General features: G+C 34.9%; 1 protein-coding gene across 2 annotated transcripts in view; it reads right to left on the bottom strand.

The window, feature by feature from the left end:
- Window positions 1–23891, bottom strand: part of ME1 (malic enzyme 1) — a 216267-nt gene that overhangs the window by 42142 nt on the left and 150234 nt on the right. For both annotated transcript variants that reach the window (XM_033235546.1, XM_033235547.1), the window contains exon 7: window positions 1848–1957. In XM_033235546.1, coding sequence (XP_033091437.1) covers window positions 1848–1957 — 110 coding nt within the window. The remainder of the gene's footprint in view (window positions 1–1847; window positions 1958–23891) is intronic.

The raw sequence follows: 23891 nt of genomic DNA, 5'->3' as shown, positions 1-23891 counted from the left end.
TAACAAACCTGCACGTTATGCACATGTACCCTAGAACTTAAAGTATAATAAAAAAAAAAAAAAAAGAAAATCCATCATCCTAAGTACAATGAAAATCCATCAAATTATTTTGAGGAAGAAATAACAAGATCAGATTTCTATAGCAAAAAGAAAACTATCTCTGTTCACCACAAAAACCTCAGCACTTAGATCTACATCTGACAAACTGTAGAGATATTATGCAGAAAACATATAAGAAAGGGAAGCAAGAGTAAATGTGGATAGATTACTTAGATGGTAGTAATTTACACTAGGGTGATGAGAACTCTATGAAAAACACAGATTTTGATGACAGGAAATGAGAAAGGTTTAGTGACAGACTGTATTTGGTGGGAAAGCTGAAGAGGGAGCTATCAGTAATTCACTGAAAATGAGAACACTGGAAGAAGGTCAGGTTTGGTGGGGAAATAAGAGTTTGATTTGGGAGTAGGTTAAGTATGAGAAATATGAGATAACTTTGAGATATCCAACAGGAATTGTGTTGTTGTTGCTGCTGCTGCTGTTGTTGTTTGAGACAGGGCCTCGCTCTGTCACACAGGCTGGAGTGCAGTTGCATGAGCATGTCTTACTGCAGCTGCGACCTCCTGGGCTCAAGGGATCCAATCCTTCCCACCTCAGCCTCCTGAGTAGCTGGGACTACAGGCACACACCATCATGCCAGGCTAATTTTTATACTTTCTTGTAGAGACAGAATTTTGCCATGTTGCCCAGGATGGTCTCGAACTCCTATGCTCAAGCGATCTGCCTGCCTTGGCCTCCTAAAGTGTTGGGATTACAGGTGCCTAAGAGGAGATTTTAAATAAAGACATGGGTATATAGACCTGGAATACAAAGAAGTCTGGACTGGCAATATAAATTTGCTAACTGAATGTCTGGACTTGGAGTATATACCTAAGAACATATAGCAGAACAAAAAGAAAACGACCTGGCACTGAGCAGGTCATTTAAAAATGAAGTGTTTTGTCATTTAATGGCTAGACAGGAAAGGATGAACTTGCAGAGGAAAAAGGAAAGGCAAACAGCCAAAGAGGTAAGAAGAAATCAGCAGAATGCCATGACATGGAAGCCAACAAAAAAGAGTATTTCAAGAAACAAGGTGAGTCAACAATGTGGAATGCTGCTGAAAATTCAAGTAAGATAAATACTGAAAAACATTAACTGGAATTAGTGAAATGGAAGCCATTTGCAATCTTATTTCAAGTTGCAAAAACTCTTTACGGTATTTCTCCTCAGCACATCTACCTGTGCTTTCCCCCTACCTTCCAATAATGAAACAGAATCCCTAAGATTCTCATAGTAAGACATGTGTATTGGGGGTGGGCTCTGCATGGATCTGGAGAGGATTAAAAAACTAGAACTTAAAGAGGAAAAAATTTGGCAGCTTAGACAAAAGCGGGTAGCCAAGCATCTACAATCAAAGACAAATAGTAAAATGCAGCTCCTACTGGGGTAAAGCATAAAAATTGTGCCTAAGATAGTCTGAAGAGAGAAGTATATACACTTTTATTTTTAAACAATGAATAATATGGTCTCATACATTTCATTCTTTGTTTAGCCATAATCACCAGGGATTTTGTCAGATTTCTTGGAGCTTATTTTCTAGCTAATGGATAATATGGTATATTACAGAGTCAGAGAGTACTTTTCTCAAATACATGCAACTAGATGAGAAATAGTACATGACATCAGCGAGCATACTTCCTGGAATTTAAAAGGTACTCAGCATATACTGATTGAATTTGAATCATTATTAAAATTATGAACTAATTTCTGACACGTTATTGATCCATATGCAGTGAAAATGTTACCTTGAATATCATCATTGAATGTGCAATACTGGTTTCGATACTTGTTCAGGAGACGAAACGCATTCACATTGGCAAAGTCTTCAAACTGAATAAGGCAATTCATGCCATACCTATGGGACAAAAACATTCATATTAGAAGAGGCTAATAAAATGCTATTTAAAAATAAACTTTTAAAATTAGCCCATAGAAACAGGAAAACATATTTCCTTTTAAAGGTTCTATCTTGCTGCTTAAGTATAAATATGTAATATAATATCTGTTCAACAAATATTTACTATATGCTTACTACAGAAAAGGCATTGTGTTGGCACTGTGAAATAACACAAAATGACCAAAATATGTTCCCTTTCCTTAAGGAATTTAACTTTTAGTAGAAACAAAAATTTTTGAAGTAAATAAAAAGTAATATAAAAGTGGTATAAACAAGGAATGATAGGTGTTCTGAGGACAGACATCACTTCTGGCTGTGATCAAAGACAAAGCAACTAATGAACTGAGTTTTAATGAATAGTTATAATTTCAAAAGTAGAGATGTAGGGTTTTATAAGCTGAGGAAAAATAGAAGCAAAATAACTGAGGTAAAAGATAAAAAAGAAAAAATTGTTTTAAAAAAATGGTTTAAAAGCCCTGTTTGGCTATAATGTGGTAGTAAATGCAAGGGTGTAGTGAAAGATACAGTCAGATCTTCATTCCTCCCATCTAGCTTCATCTCTGTATGCAAAGACAGTTATCGCAACAGTGTATTGGCTGTCTCCTTAGACTCCCTTGTCCCCTTGTTCTCCATCATTCCGAATCTCCTTTTCTATTAAGATAGCACATGAATCAATGCTATTGAATCTCAGCCAGGATCTCAATAATATCCTGAAATATTTGTTTTCATCTGTTACTGGTCCACAACACAATCTCCAAAGCAGGTGCTATCACAAAATTCCTCAGCCCGGGTAATTTATAAACAATAAAAATCTATTGTTCACAGCTCTGGAGGCTGAAAGTCCAAGATTAAGGTGTTAGCAGATTCCGTGTCTGGTGAGGGTCTTTTCCCCATGGATAGTGACTTTTTGTTACATCTTTGCATGGGAGAAGGGGTAAACATGCTTTCTTCAGTCTCTTTTATAACGGCACTCATAAAACATTCATGAAGGACGGGGCTTCATGGCTTAATCACTTCTCAAAAGGCCCATCTCTTAATACTTTCACAATGGCAACTACATTTCAACATATACAACTTAACATGTAATAGTAATGATTAGACCACAGCAGCATTCACAAACCTTCTTTTATTCTCCTGTTCTCCCAAGTCTCTTACCAGTCACTATGTCACTAAGATCAATGCTAGAGAGAATAATATTAACCTTCTCAGTTTCCCCCTACATTAAAATATTTTGTACTTTTATTTCTATTTTCTTCCTCAACTTGTGAGAAGGATTTTTGCTTCCTTGTTTCGAATCTCCCTATGGACCTTACTGAATCAACTGCACCTCTCTATACTAACAACTTCAATTTCTCCTTTATCACTGCTCCTTTCTGTCCCCAAGCATTTTCAGGACTACCTAATTTTAAAACCACCTCCCTTGACTATGACAAAATCAAAGCTATAGTTACTTATGCTTCTTCCCCCGATGTCAAACGTCTCATAACAGAGAATATTAAACCTTGCACTCATTTCTCACTTCTTGTCAACATTCTAATTCAAGGAGAGTCTCAAACCACTACCCCCTGATATCACAAGGCAGATGAGTTTTCTCTCTTTTTCTTCTGATACAATAAAAAAAAACTCTGTAAGTCTGTTATTTCCCTTCAATTATGTTAATTTATATATAATTATATATTTATCCCGGGTAGACTATCTTTCTAAATTACTATCAAAGTCATAGGTGAAAACTGGTATTAACTTTTTATTTATTTATTTTTATTACTAGTGTAGCCTAGCATCTTTATCTGTCTATTCGTCATTTGTAATTCTTTCTGGAAGATTATATGTTCGTTTGTTCATTTTTCTATTGCTATAGTTGTTTTCTTTGTTATTTCATAAGAATAGTACCTTCTGTTACATATGTTGCAAATAGTTTTTCTAATCTAGTACACTGTGCCATTAATTATTTAGACAGTGTTCCTAATTGTTTTCACAAATAAATTTTAAATTTGTATGTGGTTAGATCTTTCAATCCTTTTATTTATGGTTTCTCCTTTGATGAAATGCTTACAACAGTCTCATCTACATATATTTATTTAACTATTAATGAAAAATTTATTCTAATTATATTATAGATTTAGAAAATAGTTAACCTCTAAATCTGGTATACTTTTGCTGTTAGGCCATAGATTTAAAAAAAGCAAGCTATACCAAAATTTCTGTTTTCTGTATAATCACCCAACTATGCCAGCACCATTTATTTAACAGTTCATCCTTCTTCTCATCACCTATAATTAGATACTATATTCTGATATATAGTAGGGTCTGTTTCTGTGCTTTCTTATTTTATTCTACTACTGCTGATGACAACAAATATGTTTGCCTTTATAAGATATTACACATGCACACTTACTCTTCACAACCACTCCATAAAGTAAATACTATTATTATTCTCATCTAATAGATGAGGACACTGGCACACAGGTATACCACATTGGTACTGCTCAGTAATATAGTCTAACAGTAATGATTATCTTACTAATCTATAAAGAAAATAATACTTCCCTGCTTTAATTCCTACAGCTTTATAGTAATTTTAATATTTAGTACTGTTAATCATCTTTTATCCTTCTTTTTAAGTATTTACTTGGCTGTCATACTGGTTTACAAGCATAGGCTCTGGAGTCAGAGTTCCTGGGATCAATCTAGAACTCCTTACATACTGTGCATCCTTAACTGTTCTGTGCCTCTGATTTCCTATCAGAAAAATGAGAATAGTAACAGCCTATTACCATAAGGTTGTTAGCAGGATCAAATGAAGTGATAAACGTTAAGTGCTCAATGCAATGACTGGCACATAAGTACTCTATAGCCATTTAAAAATCTACAGATTTTAAAAAATTATTTAATAGTAACAATAGAAGCCACAGGCAGGTAAATAATATCCTCAAAGGGCTAAGAGAAAATAACTGTCATCCTAGACAAAGCTATTCTTCAACAGTAAGGTTTATACAGCCAACAAACGTATATAAAGAAAGCTCATCATCACTGGTCATTAGAGAAATGCAAATCAAAACCACAATGAGATACCATCTCACGCCAGTTAGAATGGTGATCATTAAAAAGTCAGAAAACAACAAGATGCTGCCAAGGATGTGGAGAAATAGGAACGCTTTCATACTGTTAGTGGGAGTGTAAATTAGTTCAACCATTGTGGAAGACAGTGTGATGATTCCTCAGGGATTTAGAATCAGAAATCCCATTTGACCCAGCAATCCCACTACTGGGTATATAACCAAAGGATTATAAACCATTCTACTATAAAGACACATGCACATGTATGTTTATTCCAGGACTATTCACAATAGCAAAGACTTGGAACCAACCCAAATGCCCATCAATGATAGACTGGATAAAGAAAATGTGGCACATATACACCATGGAATACTATGCAGCCATAAAAAGGATGAGTTCATGTCCTTTGCAAGGACATGGATGAAGCTGGAAACCATCATTCTCAGCAAACTATTACAAGAAGAGAAAACCAAACATAGCATGTTCTCACTCATAAGTAGGAGTTAACAATGAGAACACATGGACACAGGAAGGGGAACATCACACACCAGGACCTGTTTGGGGGTAGGGGCTAGGGGATGGATAACATTAGGAGAAATACCTAAAGTAGATGATGGGTTGATGGGTGCAGCAAACCACTGTGGCACATGTATACCTATGTAACAAACCTGCACATTTGGCACAAGCACCCCAGAACTTAAAGTATAATGATAAAAATAAATTAAAAATAAATAAATAAAATTAAGGCATCTTTAGATAAATAAAAATCAAAATACTTTTACTAAAGAAACTTCTAAAAGGCATATTTCAGAAAGAACAAAAATAATACCAGTATAAAAGGTCTATGTATAATAAAATGGTAAAATGTAGGGAAATATAAGCAATTTTTATCCATATAAAATAGTAATAAAAATAAGTCTACTTCTAGTGTGACACAGTGAAGAGGTTGGCAAATTCATTCCCCAAACAGCAACAATATTGCAAGACAAAATATTTAAAACAACCATTTCAGTGCTCTGTAAATCACTAAAGACAAAAAGAAGCAACAATTTACGGGCGGATCACGAGGTCAGGAGATCGAGACCATCCTGGCTAACACGGTGAAACCCTGTCTCTACTAAAAAAAAAAATACAAAAAACTAGCCGGGCGAGGTGGCGGGCGCCTGTAGTCCCAGCTACTCAGGAGGCTGAGGCAGGAGAATGGCCAACACCTGGGAGGCGGAGCTTGCAGTGAGCTGAGATCCGGCCACTGCACTCCAGCCTGGGCGACACGGCGAGACTGCGTCTCAAAAAAAAAAAAAAAAAAAAAAAAAAAAGTAAAATGGGATAGTGGAGTCAATTCTTGAAGGGAACATAAACTTTTTCTACTCCTTTTATGTATGATGTCGTTCATCCTCCAAGGAAACACTTCAGCTAGCTGTATTAATAATTATAAAAATGTTACTAGAAACTGGTAAAACCATTTCTATGGTTACAAATTATTACATTTTTATAACCTAGAAGAGAAGCAAACTTCGTCATAGCAACTAAGTACCCCAAACACAAATATCAGTCAATACTCATGAGGTGCTTGTAATGGCTCCTCCTACTTCTCTGGTTTCCAAGCACGCCTTTAGAAAGTAAAGACTGTGAGCCTTTGGAGAGTGCTGTATGGTTTGCTCCTAATGTATCATATACTGGTGGTCTAGAAGCATTGGATGAGCTCTCATTAAGTTCAGAAGGAGCAGAACCCTGTGGTCTCAGTATGTGAGGAGGAATCAGAGCCTTCTCAATTCTATTCCCGGATCTACTACTTACTTGGTTCTGCGGTTTTGCGCTTGTTACAATTTCTCTGTGGTTAAAATGAAATCCTACAATATGGTTTGCCTTCAATGTTTAGGACACAATGTGGTCAGGCTATAAATTTATAATGTTTCTTAAGTGAAATCTGGGAATAGGCATAGGTAGTAAAATGGTGTACAGGATACCTTATCATTTACAAAAGTTTATTTTAGAAGTATCCCTTAGAAACTATATATCAGTTTTAGTTTCATGACTTTTCTCTACCTGGTAGTTAACTCTGATTTGACTCCTAAAGATTTAGAGACAGGCATTCTGAATTCATTTTGTGATACAAACATCTTGCATCATATAATAAAAGAAAGCCACGTAAGGGATAGTTAGTTCCAATTTGAACCCACTTTGTCACTATAAAATTATAAGTAGTGGAACACTGAAAAGTTAGCCAATTCAATTCTACATAACTATGAAAAGAACCTACTATTTTATGATCAAAATACCACATAAAATACTAGGTGCAAATGGTTTTAAAAGTTAACAGAAATAGCACCCATAAAATTAACATGTAAAAACTGCAGAGATTTTGCTCTTGTGGCATTGTTAAATCTGACAAATACCTTATTACAGTGACTAATCACTATATCTAGCACTATGTGTCAGGCACTAGGCTTCATACTTTACATGGATTATCTCAATTCTGTCAGCAACCCAGTGAAGAAGGCAGCGTTATTATCCATTTAACAGATAAATAAATGAACTCAGTAAGATTAAAAGCCATGGATGAGTTCATACTGCTAATAGGTGGTAAGGTCTGGACTGAACCACAGGGCCTGCTGCTATATATACTGAGCACCAACAGAGTTATCAAGTCAATGAAATGAATAGTATATTTACATCTGAAAAGATTGCACTGATAAAATAAGGGTGTTATAATTTTATAACAAAATTATTAATAGCAAAACAGCATTTGTATGCATTCAACATACCAGGTCCTTTTGTTATAGGAAATATATGAACAGATATTGGTGAGAATGTGAATCTTTCTTTGATTATAAATGATCAAGAATTCGCTGTAACCAGGTTAACCAAGTATGCTTTAATTTTTCCTGAGATATAATAAAATGTTTTATAGGATTTACTACATATGGAACATTCAAGATTTAGTGCACTTTAGCTCTGATGAGTACCTTAGGGATAGCTTATTCCAAATTACTCATTTTTGATAATGTATTGAAGCTTCAGAGTGCTCAATGAATTAAGCAGCAAATAAGAAACATGCCTGGAAATGCTCACTGGGAAACAGTCTCATTGGGAAGACAAAAGGATGCAAATAAATAACTTAAAGGAGGTTCAGATTAAAAACAAAAGCAGTGGCACACTGATCACTAAAGCACTGAGGGAAAACAACATGAATTAGGTGAGGCTTAAGATGGGGCCTTGGTAGAACTCAAATAAGGAAAAGAGTGGAGTAAAGAATCAATCATAGAATAGAGGTCCCAAAATCTGTACTGGGGAGATGACAAACATTAGCTTCAAGGACTTTAGAAGATCAGTATTGGTTGCTGAATTTCAGATTATGAATGGTCTTGAATGTTAGAATAAGTAATCTGAAGTTGACACAAGTTATCTCTGGCTAAGAACCATTGGAATTCAATTCTTCTTTGCAGGTAACAATAAAGAAGATGGATGTGTTAACTTCTTTCATAGCAATATGGCTTTTGTTCCTACTACTTTACTTCCGTATTATTTTGTAACATTTAGACAGTCCTTTCATTTTTCTTACCATTCCTTTTATTATATTTTACTGTTACTTCTTATTCTTTGTGACAGCAGAAATGATAAAGATTCAGCCATAATCATTCATTCTTTTCCCCCATATAGTCATCCCCTTAAGTTTCTTGTATTCTTAAGGATATGACAATCACGTTTTACATAAATGACTTCTAAATTTATATCTCTGCTGCTGACCTTTCAAAGAAATAATCTGTTTCCAAAATGATACCAAGGACTTGAAGAAATGTTACACTATGAATCTTTTTTCTTTTAGAATGAGAGATAAATAATTAAAATGATATTTCCAACCATTTTTATTTAGTATTTATTTCTGTAAAAGTATCTATAGCATCAAAAATCACACGACATTTATAGCAAGGACAAAAAAAAAAAAGAATCACAAGCAAAATGGAATCATTGTGTTTAGGTGTTTTCTGCTTTTCAAAAAAAATAGCAAACCTGACATTCTGAGTTCCTTAAAATTCAACAAACTTTGAAGTTCCGTTTATAACTAAAGTTGCTATTTAGTATATTTTACTAAAAAGCATTTTAAAAATCCTCCTTATCTCTAAAATTTGTGAAACCTTTTCCCTTGTGATTTTATTATTTTGTTGTTGTTGTTTTTAAACTTTTATTTTAGCTTCAGGGGTACATGTGCAAGGTAGTTTTATAGGTAAATTCATGTCATGGGGGTTTGTTGTACAGATTATTTTATCACCCAGAAGCTAAGCCTAGTACACAATAGTTACTTTTTCTGCTCCTCTTCCTCCTCTGATCCTCCAACCTCTGGGGTGGAGATGAGAACACATGGACACTAGGCCCCAGTGTCTGTTGTGCCCCTCTTTCTGTTCAAGTGTTCTCATCATTTTAGCTCCCACTTATAAGCGAGAACATATAGTACTTGGTTTTCTGCTCCTGCATTAGTTTGCTAGGGATAATGGCCTCCAGCTCCATCCATATTCCTGCAAAGGATGTGATCTCATTATTTTTTATGGCTGCATAGTATTCCATGGTGTGTAAGTACCACATTTTCTTTATCCAGTGTATCATTGATGGGCATTTAGGTTGATTCCATGTCTTTGCTATTGTGAATAGTGCTCCAATAAGCCAAAAAATATGTGCATGTATCTTTGTGGTAAAATGATTTATGTTCTTCGGGGTATATACCCACTAATGGGATTGCTGGGTCAAATGGTACTTGTGCTTTTATTTCTTTGAGGAATCTCCATAGTGCTTCCACAATGGCTGAACTAATTTATACTCCCACCAGCTGTGTATAAGGATTTCCTTTGCTCCGCACTGTTGCCAGGATCTGTTATTTTTTGACTTTTTAATAATAGCCATTCTGACTGGTGTGACATGGTATTTAATTATGGTTTGGATTTGCATTTCTCTAATGATCAGTGATATTGAGCTTTTTTTCATATGCTTATTGGCCGTATGTATGTTCTTTTGAAAAGCGTCTCTTCATGTCCTTTGCCTACCTTTTAATGGGGTTGTTTTTTTCTTGTAAATTTGTTTAAATTCCTTAAGATTCTGGATATTAGACCTTTGTGAAATGCATAGTTTGCAAATATTTTCTCCCATTCTGTAGGTTCTTTGTTTACTCTGTTGATATATATATATATCAGAGCAATATATATATATATCAACAATATATATATATTGCTGTGAAAAAGCTCTTTAGTTTAATTAGATCCCATTTGTACATTTTTGCTTTTGATGTGATTGCTTTTGGCATCTTTGTCATGAAATCTTTGCCTGTTCCTATGTTCAGAGAGCCATTTCTCAGGAAAGCAAGGAGGTAAAGGGAACATCCAGCCAGGAAGTGAAGAGGTAAAGGAGGCTGTTGTTAAAGTGTGGGTTTCCAGGTAAACAGTAGAAAGATCTGAGAAGAAGAGTGTTGGGAGTCTGGTTTAGGGAAGATAAAGCACAAAACATGAAGTATGAAGAAGCATAGGCTTGGTGTGGTGGCTCACGCCTATAATCTCAGCACTTTGGGAGGCCAAGGCAGCTGGATCACCTGAGGTCAGGAGTTTGAGACCAGCCTGGCCAACCTGATGAAACCCCGTCTCTACTAAATATACAAAAATTAGCTAGGTGTGGTGGTGGGCACCTGTAATCCCAGCTACTCGGGAGGCTGAGGCAGGAGAATCACGTGAACCCAGGAGGCGGAGGTTGCAGTGAGCTGAGAAGGCACCACTGCACTCCAGCCTAGGCAACAGAGTGAGAATCCATCACAAAAAAAAAAAAAAAGAAAAGAAAAAGCATGAAGCATGTGGAGGCATACATGAAAAGAGACAAATGACATGTTATTTTTATATTTTAATAGGCAACCAAGTATAACAATAATGTGAAGCAAGACTTTCTAATTACATGCACAGGCCATCTGATGGACTGCAGAGGTGGAGCATGGGCAGATGAATATGCGAAAGAGGGAACATCATGGCCTCTGACCTGAAGGCAGCGTGGGTACAGGCTCAAATCCTCAGAGAAGTTTTGGCTCTAAAGGACTTATCTGTGCTTCAACATACCACTGTATTCTTATCTTCTATTTCCAGTTTGTACCATTCCTTATGCCTAAAATGCTTTCATATAAGGGATGCAGAAATTTAGAAAATGCTTTTATAAACTCCATCTGCAAACTTACAATAGAGAATTAAAGGTCTCCTCAGATGCATGTTCCAGTAAATACCTCATCTCCAACCTCAATCATGTCATTTACTTCTGTAGTTTGAATCACTAAATCTGTGTCTTTTTCTCCATTTAGTCTGAATCAAACTGTTTATTTCTAAAAGCCAGCAAATTCTACAAAACACTAAGGGTCACATATTCAGCAGAAAAGATAATTGTACATTATTTTACTGAAGAATATTACAGTCATAAAATTTTAGATCTAGAAATGTCCTCAGAGACCATTTAGCAATAACTAATGACCAGGAAGTTTAAAAAACACCCAAGGTTCCAAAAAAATATATGCTAGTGAGTATTGCCATCTAAGAGAAAAAGCCAGAAGGAATAAGTCCAATAGCCTCTTATGGTAGAGTAGACTTTTTTGTAATGTAAGATACCTTCTATCTTATTTCATACTATAAGAATACAATATATTTTCAGACAAGTTTATCAGAATTTATAACCGGCACATCTCATTTTATTGTGCTTTGCTTTACTGCACTTTGAAGACACAGCAATTTTTTTACAAATTGAAGATTTGTGGCAACCCTTGTCGAGCAACTCTATTGGGACCATTTTTTTCCAACAGAATGTGCTCACTTTGTGTCTCTGTCACATTTTGGTAATGCTCATAATATTTCAAACTTTTGCATTATTATTATATGTGTTATGTTGATCTGTGATCAGTGATCTTTCATGTTACCACTATAATTGCATACAAGATGGCAAACTTAATAAATGTTGTGTATCTTCTGACTGCTCCACTGACTGGCCATACCCATGACTCTCTGCTTCTCCCCAAACCTCCCTATTCCCTGAGACACAACCCTATTGAAATTAGGCCACGTAACATCCTACAATAACCTTTAAGTGTTCAAGTGAAAGGAAGAGTCACACATCTCTTTAAATCAAAAGTTTGAAATGGCTAAGTTTAGTGAGAAAGGAATATTGAAAGCTGAGACAGGACAAAAGTTAGACCTGTTGTACCAGGCAGTTATTCAAGTTGTGAACGCAAAGGAAATGTTCTTGAAGTAAACTAAAAGTGCTACACTATTGACCAGATAAATGATAAGAAAGCAAAAAAATGTCTTTTTTGCTGATAGGGAGGAAGTTTGAGTGATCTGGATAGATTAAACCAGTCACAACATTTCCTTAAGCCAAAGCCTAATCCATAGCAAGGCCCTAATTCTCTTCAGTTCTATAAAGGCTGAGAAAGAAAAGTTTGCAGAAGAAAAGTTTGATGCTAGCAGAGTCTGATCTGTAAAGTTTAAGGAAAAAAGTTGTCTCTATAACATAACATAACATAACATAACATAACATAACATAACATAACATGCAAGGTGAAGCAGAAAGTACTGATGTGGAAGCAGCAGCAAGTTATCGAGAAGATCTATCTAAGCTCATACATGAAAGTGGTTACATTAAAGAGCAGATTAAAAATGGAGACAAAATAGCCTTCTGTAGAAAGAGAATGCCATCTAGGGCTTTCATAGCTAGAGAGGAGAAGTCAATGCCTGGCTTCAAAGCTTCAAAGAATAGGACCCTTGTTAAGGTCTAATGCAGCTGGTGACATTAATCTGAAGCCAATACTCACTTACCATTTTGAAAAACAGATCCCTTAAGAATTATGCTAAATAGACTCTGTCTGTGCTCTCTAAATGACACAACACAACCTGGGTGACAACATATCTGTTTACAGCATGGTTTACTGAATATCTTAAGTCCACTACCGAGACCTACTGCTCAGAAAAATAAGATTCCTCTCAAATTATTGCTGCTTATTGACAATGCACCTAGCCAGCTGAAGAGCTCTGATGGAGATGTACAAGAACAATGTTTTCATGCCTGCAAACACAACATCTATTCTGCAGCCCATGCATAGAGAGGCAATTTAAACTTTCAAGTCTTATTATACAGAAAATGCACTTCCTAAAGCTATTGCTACCCTAGACCATAATTCCTCTTATAAATTTGGGCAAAGTGAATTGAAAACCTCTGGAAAGGGTTCACCATTCTAGATGTCACTAAGAACATTTGTGATTCATGGAAGGAGGTCAAAACATCAACATTAACGGGAGTTTGCAAGAAGCTAATTCCAACTCTCATGGATGATTCTGAGGGGTTCAAGACTTTAGCAGAGAAAGTCACTGCAGATGTGGTGGAAATAACAAGTAGTACTAGAATTAGAAGTGGAGCCTGAAGATGGGACTGAATTACTGCAATCTCATGATAAAACCTGAATGACTGAAGAATTGTTTCTTATGGATGAGCAAAGAATGTGTTTTTTTTGAGATGAAATTTACTTCTGGTGAAGATGCTATGAATAGTGTTGAAACGACAACAATTTAGAATATTTAGATTTGGAATATCACATAAACTCACTTGATAAAGGAACAACCTGGTTTGAAAGGACTGACTCCAATATTGAAAGAAGTTCTACTGTGGATATAATGCTGTCAAACAGCATTGTATGCTACAGAGAAATCTCTCATGAAAGGAAGAGTCAATTGATATTGCAAATTCCATTATTGTCCTATTTTCAGAAATTACCACACTCACCCAACTTTCAGTAACCATCATTCTAATCAGTCAGCAGCTGTCAACATCAAGGCAAGACCCTCCACCAGCAAAAAGATTATGACTCTCTGAAGGCTCAGATGATCATTCACATTTAATAGCAATAAAGTTATTTCTTAATTAGGGTATACAAATTTTTAAACATAATGCTATTGTATACTTAATATGCTACAGTATAGTGTAAACACAAGTTTCTCTTTTTTTGAGACAGGGTCTCACTCCATCATCCAGGCTGGAGTGCAGTGGCATGATCACAACTCACCGCAGCCTCAACATCCCAGGGTCAAGTAATCTTCCCACAACAGCCTCCCTAGTGGCTGGGACCACAGGAGTGTGCCGCTGTGCCTGGCTAATTTTTCTTTTAATGTTTTGTAGAGACAAGGGATCACTACATTGCCCAGGTTGGTCTCAAACTCCTCAGCTCAAACTATTCACCTGCCTCGGCCTCCCAAAGTGCTGGGATTACAGGCATGAGTCACCGGGCCTGGCCTTAAACATAACTTTCATATTCACTGAGAAGCCAAAAAATTCATGTGACTTGCTTTACTATAATATTTGTTTTATTGTGGTTGTCTGGAACCAAAGCTGCAATATCTTTGAGGTATGCCTGTATTCAAATGAATATGAATGTTATTTATCTTTCTGTGCACACTTTTAGACTATATATTTATGCAATGATGCTGCAACTGCTCAACTACTTTCAACTACAAGGTGAATTTAAAATCAAATTTATTGCTTGATAGTTATATCTTGTAGGTAATTTTCTATCCTTTTTCTTTACTGGCAACAACAGATTTGAACAGGTATTTTGTGAACTATAATTGAATATGAATACTAATTAGATCAATATTCTCATTCTGATTATTCTCAAAAGTCAATATCCACCTGAAAGGATTTTTCCTGAACTGTCACCATTATGATACTTCAAAAAATTGCTTGTAGGTTCTATACATAATCTTCAAAGAGGCATTCCAAAAGTATTATGAACATTAGCAGTTATCATTGTACAGCATTCCAGAGTACTACTTAGAAAAAGATAACAATCATTCAGGTCTTTGTTTTTAAAAAGCAAACAATTTTGTAGTGAAATCTCAAAATCAAAATATAAAGTAAAAAAGGAATTTGCATGTATAACTGCTTAAAATAAAAACTTTGAAAGCCAATATCCATTCTTAGGCCACAGAGTAATGGAAATCCATGCACATTATTCAAGAATAATCAGAATGGTACATTTAGAAATAGCTGAAAGCACAAGTCCAGTGTAAAGTACAAATCTAGCTTCTCTGGCACAATCACCTGGAATAATGTCAAAGTCTGAATACTAACCATCTTCCATAATTAGCACTCACCTATCAATAACATGTCCTGAGTTATGTCTATTTATAATTCCAAATTAATAGTGTTTCTTATGGCAGTATTATTGTCTAATACTAATAAAATGCCAAAATATTATGTTCCCTGTTTTATAAATAAGCTCTTTTCCTCTCATTACTGAGGACGTCATGAAGTAAGCCATCATACATCCAGTGTTATTGAAGATATTTAAGGCCAAACTGTTTTAGAATTGTTTCCATTGGTACCAGTATGGGTACAATTACCTGCATGTCAACCTCTACTCACCCTTAAAATAGTGCAATAATTAGTTGATTTATTCTGACATACTACTAAAATTAGAATTCTACTGGCAGAGTCTCTGCTTAATTCCTAACAATTTTTAGGGACAAAACATGATGCCATCTATGTAGCCCTAATAATCATTTGGACCTCCTTTCACACTAAACCATTTATGAACGACTCTCAAACTTTTTTGAATTAACAAGTATGCTTATATTTCAGCCTAAGTTTTCAAGATTGCAACTTCGTCTCTGCCAAATTGACAAATTTCCATAATCTGATTAACAAAGCTATATTGTAGGTAGTTTATCTTGTAGGAAGGGTAATTTTGGTAGGTTACTGAGTTTACTAACATATATAGGGATGTATGGACGCTCAATAATTTATCATTTTTTAAACTAATAATTTTATTCTGGTATCACTGAGAAACATAAACCAACACAAGAAATTTCTGTGTCTAAAACAATACTTACTAAAAGGAACCCAATAATCCAGCAGATTATTACAAACAAATTGAGACTTTTGGGTTAACATCTCAAGTCTCTCCACTGCCCTTCTAAGAATTCCTTGTGCAATTCTAAATCAATAAAAAGAACTGGAAAAAGGATACTCAACAGAGACCAAATAAGGCCACTGATTACTAACAAAATATTCAGGTTTTGAAAAAGCCTGACCCTGTCAGTAACTTGATTAGTCAAAGTGAGGAAATAAAAATCTGATAATTTTGCTCTCAGTGCAGTCCAGTCAGAGGAGAACAGTTTTAGCCTCTCTGATGAAAAATGTCTAAATAAAACTATTTCTCTTAATGAGGCATACATGACAAGATGTATAAACTTTGCATTTTCCAGATAGGAGTATTTTGGTCCAACTGTTTTCCAGAGATGTGCAAGAAACATAAGTAACTTCTGAAACAGATAATTATGGTTCATGTTTGCAAATGCGTTAGAATTCCATTCTCACTTCTGAAACTAATAGACTAATAAGGTCAAAAGAAATACTCAATAAATCTCTCATATATTGTTTTCTTTTAATATTTAAACACAGATATTATGTATATGTGATATCCATTGAAAAATATTAGCAGAACAAGAACACAGGTAGATGATATTTGATAGTCTTTTATTAAAAGCCAATAGGTCCAACATTCTCCTCACTCAGACAGCCTAAGTGACCAATTCAAGTGTCACATTCTTTTTTTCATACTCCATTACAGTTTATACTGAATAATGAAAACTGAACAGAGGTGGTATGTTCTATAAAGAAAATACATCTGCTTTTACATTCTGTGTGTTCTAAATTGCCACTTTTCATTCCTTTTCTTTTTGGAGTTGTTAGCTGAACTGCAGAACAGATCAGGTCCCAGATTTCTTGTTAAATGATCTACTCATCTCTTTTCTGCCTAAGGCCTTCTCAAAAATAAGAAAATTGATATTTATATGGGACAAATCCTATAAAGAAAATGCTTGGAAAATCTAAATATTGATAATAAAATCTATAAAGTTGCCTAGATAAACCATAAGGTACTATAGTAGTTTTATTTGAGGGTAAGACTTTTTCTGTGCCTTGCTTTCTTTTAAATTAACTTAAATGATGTATTATTTACATATAATAAAAGTACCCCTATTAAGTATACAATTAGGTAAGTTCTGATAAATGTATCTTATGTCTCACCTTTACAAAGGTAAGGTGTAGAATATTCACAACATCCCCAAAAGTTCTCCTGTGGCCCACCTCAGTAAATCCCCAGTCCAGAAAGGGCCCCAGAAAGTCACTGATCTGCTTTCTACTGCTGGAGATTAAAGTTTTTTGAGACACTTTGTCGCCCAGTGTCACTCACTTTGTCGCCCAGGTTGGAGTGCAGTAGTGCAATCTCAGCTCACTGCAGTCTCCACCTCCTGGGCTCAAGCGATCCTCCAGCCTTGGTCCCATAAGTAGGTGGGACCACAGGTGTGCACCACCATGCCCAGTTATTACTATTATTATGTATTTTTGGTAGAGATGGGTTTCACCATGTTGCCCAGGCTGGTCTTGAACTCCTGAGCTCAAGCAATCTGCCAGCCTCGGCCTCCCAAAGTGCCGGGGTTACAGGCATGAGCCACTGTAGCTGGCTCACACTTTTGAGAGGTTAAATTAATACAAACCCTTGGAACAAACTCTGGCACATAATAAGGATTCACTAAACATTAGTTATTGTTTGCCCAGTGGGATTTTGTCGTTTATCACAAGAGCTGCGAGTAAGCTTGGTGGTGCATGAATGAGTAAACAATGACCCAGGAATATCTACTGGTCCTTTCCTTAGATATCTGTGTATATTTAGGTAAGTGTTACTATAGCATGTGGGGAAAGGTAGTATGATCCCAAATGAAATACTCAGTGCTAATAAACAGTTCCAGTCGAATTACCTTTCAGTTGATTCATTTATATTCTAAATCTTGTTCCTCTATCATTTATGTTGCTTTTTTCTATAATAAACTGTACATGCAAGTATATAATACATATACAACACATATATAATAAAGTGTATATGCAAGTAACATTAAGGAATATTAATTGTGACATTTCAGAAATATTCTTGGGAGGCTTTGGTTATATGCCTTTTCTATCACAAAGTACACCATATTTGGATGTCATAATATACAAATCTTGAGACTGTTCCGTTGGTTTACTTTAGGGGAGGTATTACGAAGTAGTCAAACAATAACATAAAACGTTACTAAGACAATGCATAAGTCAAAATACAGCCAGTTTTCTAAATTGGCTAATTGGCTTTCCCTCCTGAAATGCATTTTTTCAGGTATACCCAACTGTTCCCCCTTTTTACATCAATAATTTTATAAAATTTGAAATAATTACAGGCCTAAAAGAATCTATCTATAAAAAGAGATTGGGATAGAAGTTCAGTAACTAACGCATTCTGGTTGTGCTCTTGTCCTCGGAGACTAGGTTAATGAGAATTTGGAAGAGCATTAAGTCTTCCAAAATGACCCAAACAGATTTATTACAATGAGATTCTAGTGCCGATCTTCAGTTTTTAAACTAGGAGGCTGGCCAAATATAAACTTCTGGAATATGTAGGTGTTTATAAAAATAAAAGTCTTCATTAACTTTTAAAAATATCTTTGTCTCATTCCAAAATTCTATATTACTCTGTAGCAAGAAAAATAACCTCTGTATTGTTCCAAAACTTCTTGTGAAATATAGACCCATAGGGCTGGATTTATAGGTCTCTGTAATGCTTTTTTACAAATATATCATATATCTCATTCTTTAATCCATCTAATGGGAAAAAACATAGTATATCAAAAAATGGTTCTGGGGCAAGGGGTGGGGTGACCTGTACTCATGTAAGTAAAATGAATGATATTACCATACTTCAGTTGATTTGCATAATAAATTCCTATTTGATCTTTCTAAGACATACACATTTAAAAAACATATTTCTTATCAGACCATATCTTCTTTTTACATTCTATATGTTCTAAATTGCCACTCTTCATTCCTTTTCTTTTTGAAGTTGTTAGCTAAACTGCAGAACAAATCAGGTCCCAGATTTCTTGTTAAACGATCTACTCTACTTAAAAATCTCTTTTCTCCCTAAAGCCTTCTCAAAAAAAATTCTGATATTTCTATAGGACAAATCCTATTTAATTATTATACTTTCCTCTGGCAAAAGTGATCACCGTATCCTATAGTGATTAGAAACACCTGAGAAACTGGGTTTCTCAGAACTGCACACTACTGCATGCAGTAGCTGTATGCTAATGGAGGGCATTAACTGGGATTTTGCAAAAATAGCAATCCTGACTAACTGATTTTGGAAACACTTGGCAAAGCACAACAAAGGGGTTTCTTTACTCAGCATTCAAGTTATCTAAACCCTAACATGCTTCTATAAACTAATAATCTCTGAGAAGAGGATGCATAATATGTGGAATTTCTCATTCTTATTTTACTAGAAAATACTTTTTCACACTGCAAAAGAGTTGAAAAGATTACTGAAAAGACTCTACACATGCTATTCTTAAAACAGAGTAAGAAAAGTTCTAAGTTGTTCAACAGTTTATAATAAAAAGGAAATGATTCATGACTGTTCCACACTAATAAATAACATAAGAACATCATTTTTGGAGGGGAAAATTTAAACAAACAATATAAATTTATAATCAAAGCCAAAAAAATTTAGTTAATTTCAAATGAAGTAAAGTTGTGTCTAGGCGAAGGAGTTAAAAGGATTATAAATTATTCTACTACAAAGACACATGCACACGTATGTTTATTGCGGCACTATTCACAATAGCAAAGACTTGGAATCAACCCAAATGTCCATCTGTGACAGATTGGATTAAGAAAATGTGGCACATATACACCATGGAATATTATGCAGCCATAAAAAAGGATGAGTTTGCGTACTTTGTAGGGACATGGATGCAGCTAGAAACCATCATTCTTAGCAAACTATCACAAGAAGAGAAAACCAAACACCGCATGTTCTCACTCATAGGTGGGAACTGAACAATGAGATCACTTGGACTCGGGAAGGGGAACATCACACACTGGGGCCTATCATGGGGGGGGGAGGGATTGCATTGGGAGTTATACATGATATAAATGATGAATTGATGGGTGCTGACGAGTTGATGGTGCAGCACACCAACATGGCACAAGTATACATATGTAACAAACCTGCACGTTATGCACATGTACCCTAGAACTTAAAGTATAATTAAAAAAAAAAAAAAAAAAAAAAGAAAAAAGAAGAAAAAAAAAAGAAAAAAAAAATTAAAAATAAATAAATCAATCAATCCCTGGGTTAAAAAAAAAAAAATCTAACTAGAAAACCCACACTACAATGTCAGGAAAGGTGCTTTTACTTTCCGGTAATATAAAATGAAAAGATCTCAAGATGAATGGGCCCATAATTTAGGACTATTCCTACCTCAGGATTACTTGATACAGCACTAACTCTTTTCAAAGATAGGATTACTAATAAGTAACTTCACAAAGCTCCAGAAAATTTGAAAGGGATAAAAATTTAAAAACAAAGTAAGTTAAATGACAATTTACAGACGTAAATAGTCTGAAAACAATTTTCTCTTTTCCTGGGGTGGCTCTATCAGGTCATAAGTGAAAAGAACTGTGTGGCAGTTTAATGGAAAAGGGGAGAATGTGGCTACAACTGAGTCACATGGAGGCTGCAATTGGTTTTTTGAAATTTGGCAATGCTGAATAATAAGCATATGTGGAATAAAGAGGTCCCCATTCCTCTTTCTCATATGAAACTATATCAGTCATTGACATGATTAGTCTTTCTCATATCAACTACATCAGTCGTTAGTCACATATTAGTCATTGTGTTTTTCTGTAAGCTGATAACAGTAACATATTGTGGGTTCTGTGGTATCCAGAAAAAAAGGTTAAAGTTTATATTTTCAAACCCCCAGTTAAGAAGAAACTTGGCAATAAAGGAGAATACCGATTCAGAGCAATCCTGGTGGCAAATCAAAATATTAAGTATGGGACATTCCAAATTCTCCACACACCAAGGAATGTAAAGACATAGGAAGTTATAGCTTTTCAAGTAAAAATATTCAAATTCATAATAAAAATGTAAGACAGTAAGGGCAACATTTTATTTTTTATTACTTTTTGAAAAAACTGTGGGTACATAGTAGGTGTATATATTTACGGGGTACATGAGATATTTTGATACAGGCATGCAATGCATAATAATCACATCATGGAAGATGAGGTATCCATTCCCTCAAGCATTTATCCTTTGTGTCACAAACAATCCAATTATACTCTCTTAATTATTTAAAACTGCACAATTTTGCATTTCAAATTTTTCATGCACAAAATGCACAGGTGACTACAGTCATCCTGTTTTGCTGTCAAATACTACTCATTCTATTTTTGTGCTCGTTTTAAAATGTGGCCATCATTAAACCAACTTACCTGATATATTAAAGGATCCTAAAGATATGACTATGAAATATCCTTAACAGGGCTACCAAACGAACGAATCTAGAAAATTTTACTGTAAATAGACACAGAAAAGTCTAAACACTGTCATCAAATCCTAACAGAGAAGATTTTTTTTTTTTTTCTGAAATATAATGTGCTATCTTGAATTTCCATATTGGTATGTATTAAGTTTTTAAAGGTACCAATTTCAAGTGTTACAGAAGATAATTTGTGTGTAACATACTTTAATTCTATCTAAAAACAACATTCCAGGCCTTAAAATTGAGGTATGTAATATTCTAATAAACCATATGAAAGAGGAAAAGTTGAAACAAAGGATACCCAGGTTAAAGTTGGGGAGACTTACATATTATGCTTGCAAATATGCCCATGGTTCTATACTTCAGAAAAGCTGTGCTTTTTTCTTTTAGGGGTGATTGGAAAGGCAATGAAGTAAGCTACTTACCCCCTAAGTCCAAGGATTAGATTCAAACAACTAAATGCAAAATAAAGCTTCCTCTAAAACTGAGGACATACATATTATGTTCACAGAATTAGTCTCTCTTTATAGATTTAGCAGGTGTATATGCAGATAATATTTATATGTGTATATATTTATACTAATATTTACATGAGTATTTATAGAATTAATCTTTACATGTAAACTCATTCTCTAAAAGCAATGAATAGCTCCTTAGAATATAGGCAAAAGGGCCGGGTGTGGTCGCTCACGCCTGTAATCCCAGCACTTTGGGAAGCCAGGGCAGGTGGATCACCAGAGGTCAGGAGTTCAAGACCAGCCTGGTCAATATGGTGAAACTCCGTCTCTACTAAAAATATTAAAAAATTAGCCAGGCATGGTGGCGGGCACCTGTAATCCCAGCTACTTGGGAGGCTGAGGCAGGATAATTGCTTGAACCCAGGAGACAGAGGTTGCAGTGAGCCAATGTGGTGCCACTGTACTCCAGCCTGGGCGACAGAGTGAGACTCCGTCTCAAAAAAAAAAAAAAAAAAGAATATAGGCAAAAGACACTGTATAAAACTGTAATATTACTTTCTAAAATGAGAATTTGAGAATTTCAAATTATCCCTTTTAAGAAGACATAAAATAAGAAGGTTTTAATATGACTATGAGCAAATCTTGTGTAAAACAATAAAGATAAACAATTGACTAAAAATATACAGGAATGCTGTTTTTTCTAGGTTGTCTTCATAAGAACCTTGGTTTAAACACTGCTCTCCAAGTTCTTTTAAAACTTTGAAACAAAGTTTTAAAAAGTTTTTAAAAGGTTCTAAAACAATCAACCACCTAACTCAACACTTACGTTCCAACAAAAATCCTAAACTTAAGTCTTATTCCATGAACTAAAGCAACATTCCATGATTAAAAAGAGTTTTCTTCTATGAAGAAGTATTTTTTACATATAAAAAATAGGTTGATTTTCCTTTAAACTCCTGAAATATAATTGTACTAATAGATTCAGATGATTGATTTTACAGTGACAAATCAGGTAAAATCATTACCATTTTAGAAAGAAGATTTTGTGTCAGCTGACAAGAATCTACTTCATGTTATGTGTTATGAAACGAACGTTATATGACACCATCTCTGCTGCTTCAGTTAAGTCTTATTCTGCCAAGTCTTTGTAACTATACTCACCAGTGCTCCACTGACCTTTTCAGTTCTTTGGTTAAGTGCCTTTTAACCCCTTCATGTGAAAGTATCCTACTTTTATAGTGTAAAAGTGAGTTTTCAATGGAAACTGTTAAATGCTTATCTTGCTTGATTCCCTATGTTTGGCCCTATTCATCCCTTCTTTTTTCAAACTCATATCCCTGAGCTTCACTGCTACCTTTCCAAAATCTGGCTCCTTTCCTCTGATGTGCTAATATTCAAATATTGTCACCTAATGCTCTGCTAACAATGAAATATGGAGAAGAATAATATGAAACTATTTTATGCTTGCTACCTGATTTTTAAAATTTCCATTCTGATTTTCTCTTACCATATTGATAAGTGTTCATGCCCATGGTTAAATTAAAAAGAATAAATGGAGTATGTATCTTGGGCCATGAAAATAGAGAAAAAGAACATGTTTGATAAAAATACTGCCTGAAGTTAAGCAGTGGATAGATGAAAAAAAGGAAGCACAGGAGCTTATAAAAATGCTCCATCTCTTCAACTCTAGGGAACATTAAAAAAAATTGAAGGATTTGATCTTTTGGTAGTAATTTCTCTTTATGTAAACATATAAATAGTATATTATAGATGAACCTATAATAGTTAATTTAGCAGAAATTTACTAAAAATCTTTTTCTTCAAAGGATTCATAAAAGGTTGTTTCAGTTCTATTTAGTGTCTATTATTTTTGTTGAATATAAGTGAGAATCTTTGTAGTTTAATTCCAGGATAGAAGGCCATTTAAACAACCACTAAGCATCAACATAAAATACA

This window comes from Trachypithecus francoisi, unplaced genomic scaffold, assembly GCF_009764315.1.
Source record: "Trachypithecus francoisi isolate TF-2019V2 unplaced genomic scaffold, Tfra_2.0 Lachesis_group15, whole genome shotgun sequence".
Lineage (NCBI taxonomy): Eukaryota > Metazoa > Chordata > Mammalia > Primates > Cercopithecidae > Trachypithecus > Trachypithecus francoisi.
The sequence above is the reverse complement of the archived record's forward strand: the minus strand, read 5'-3'. Positions and strand labels throughout refer to the sequence as shown.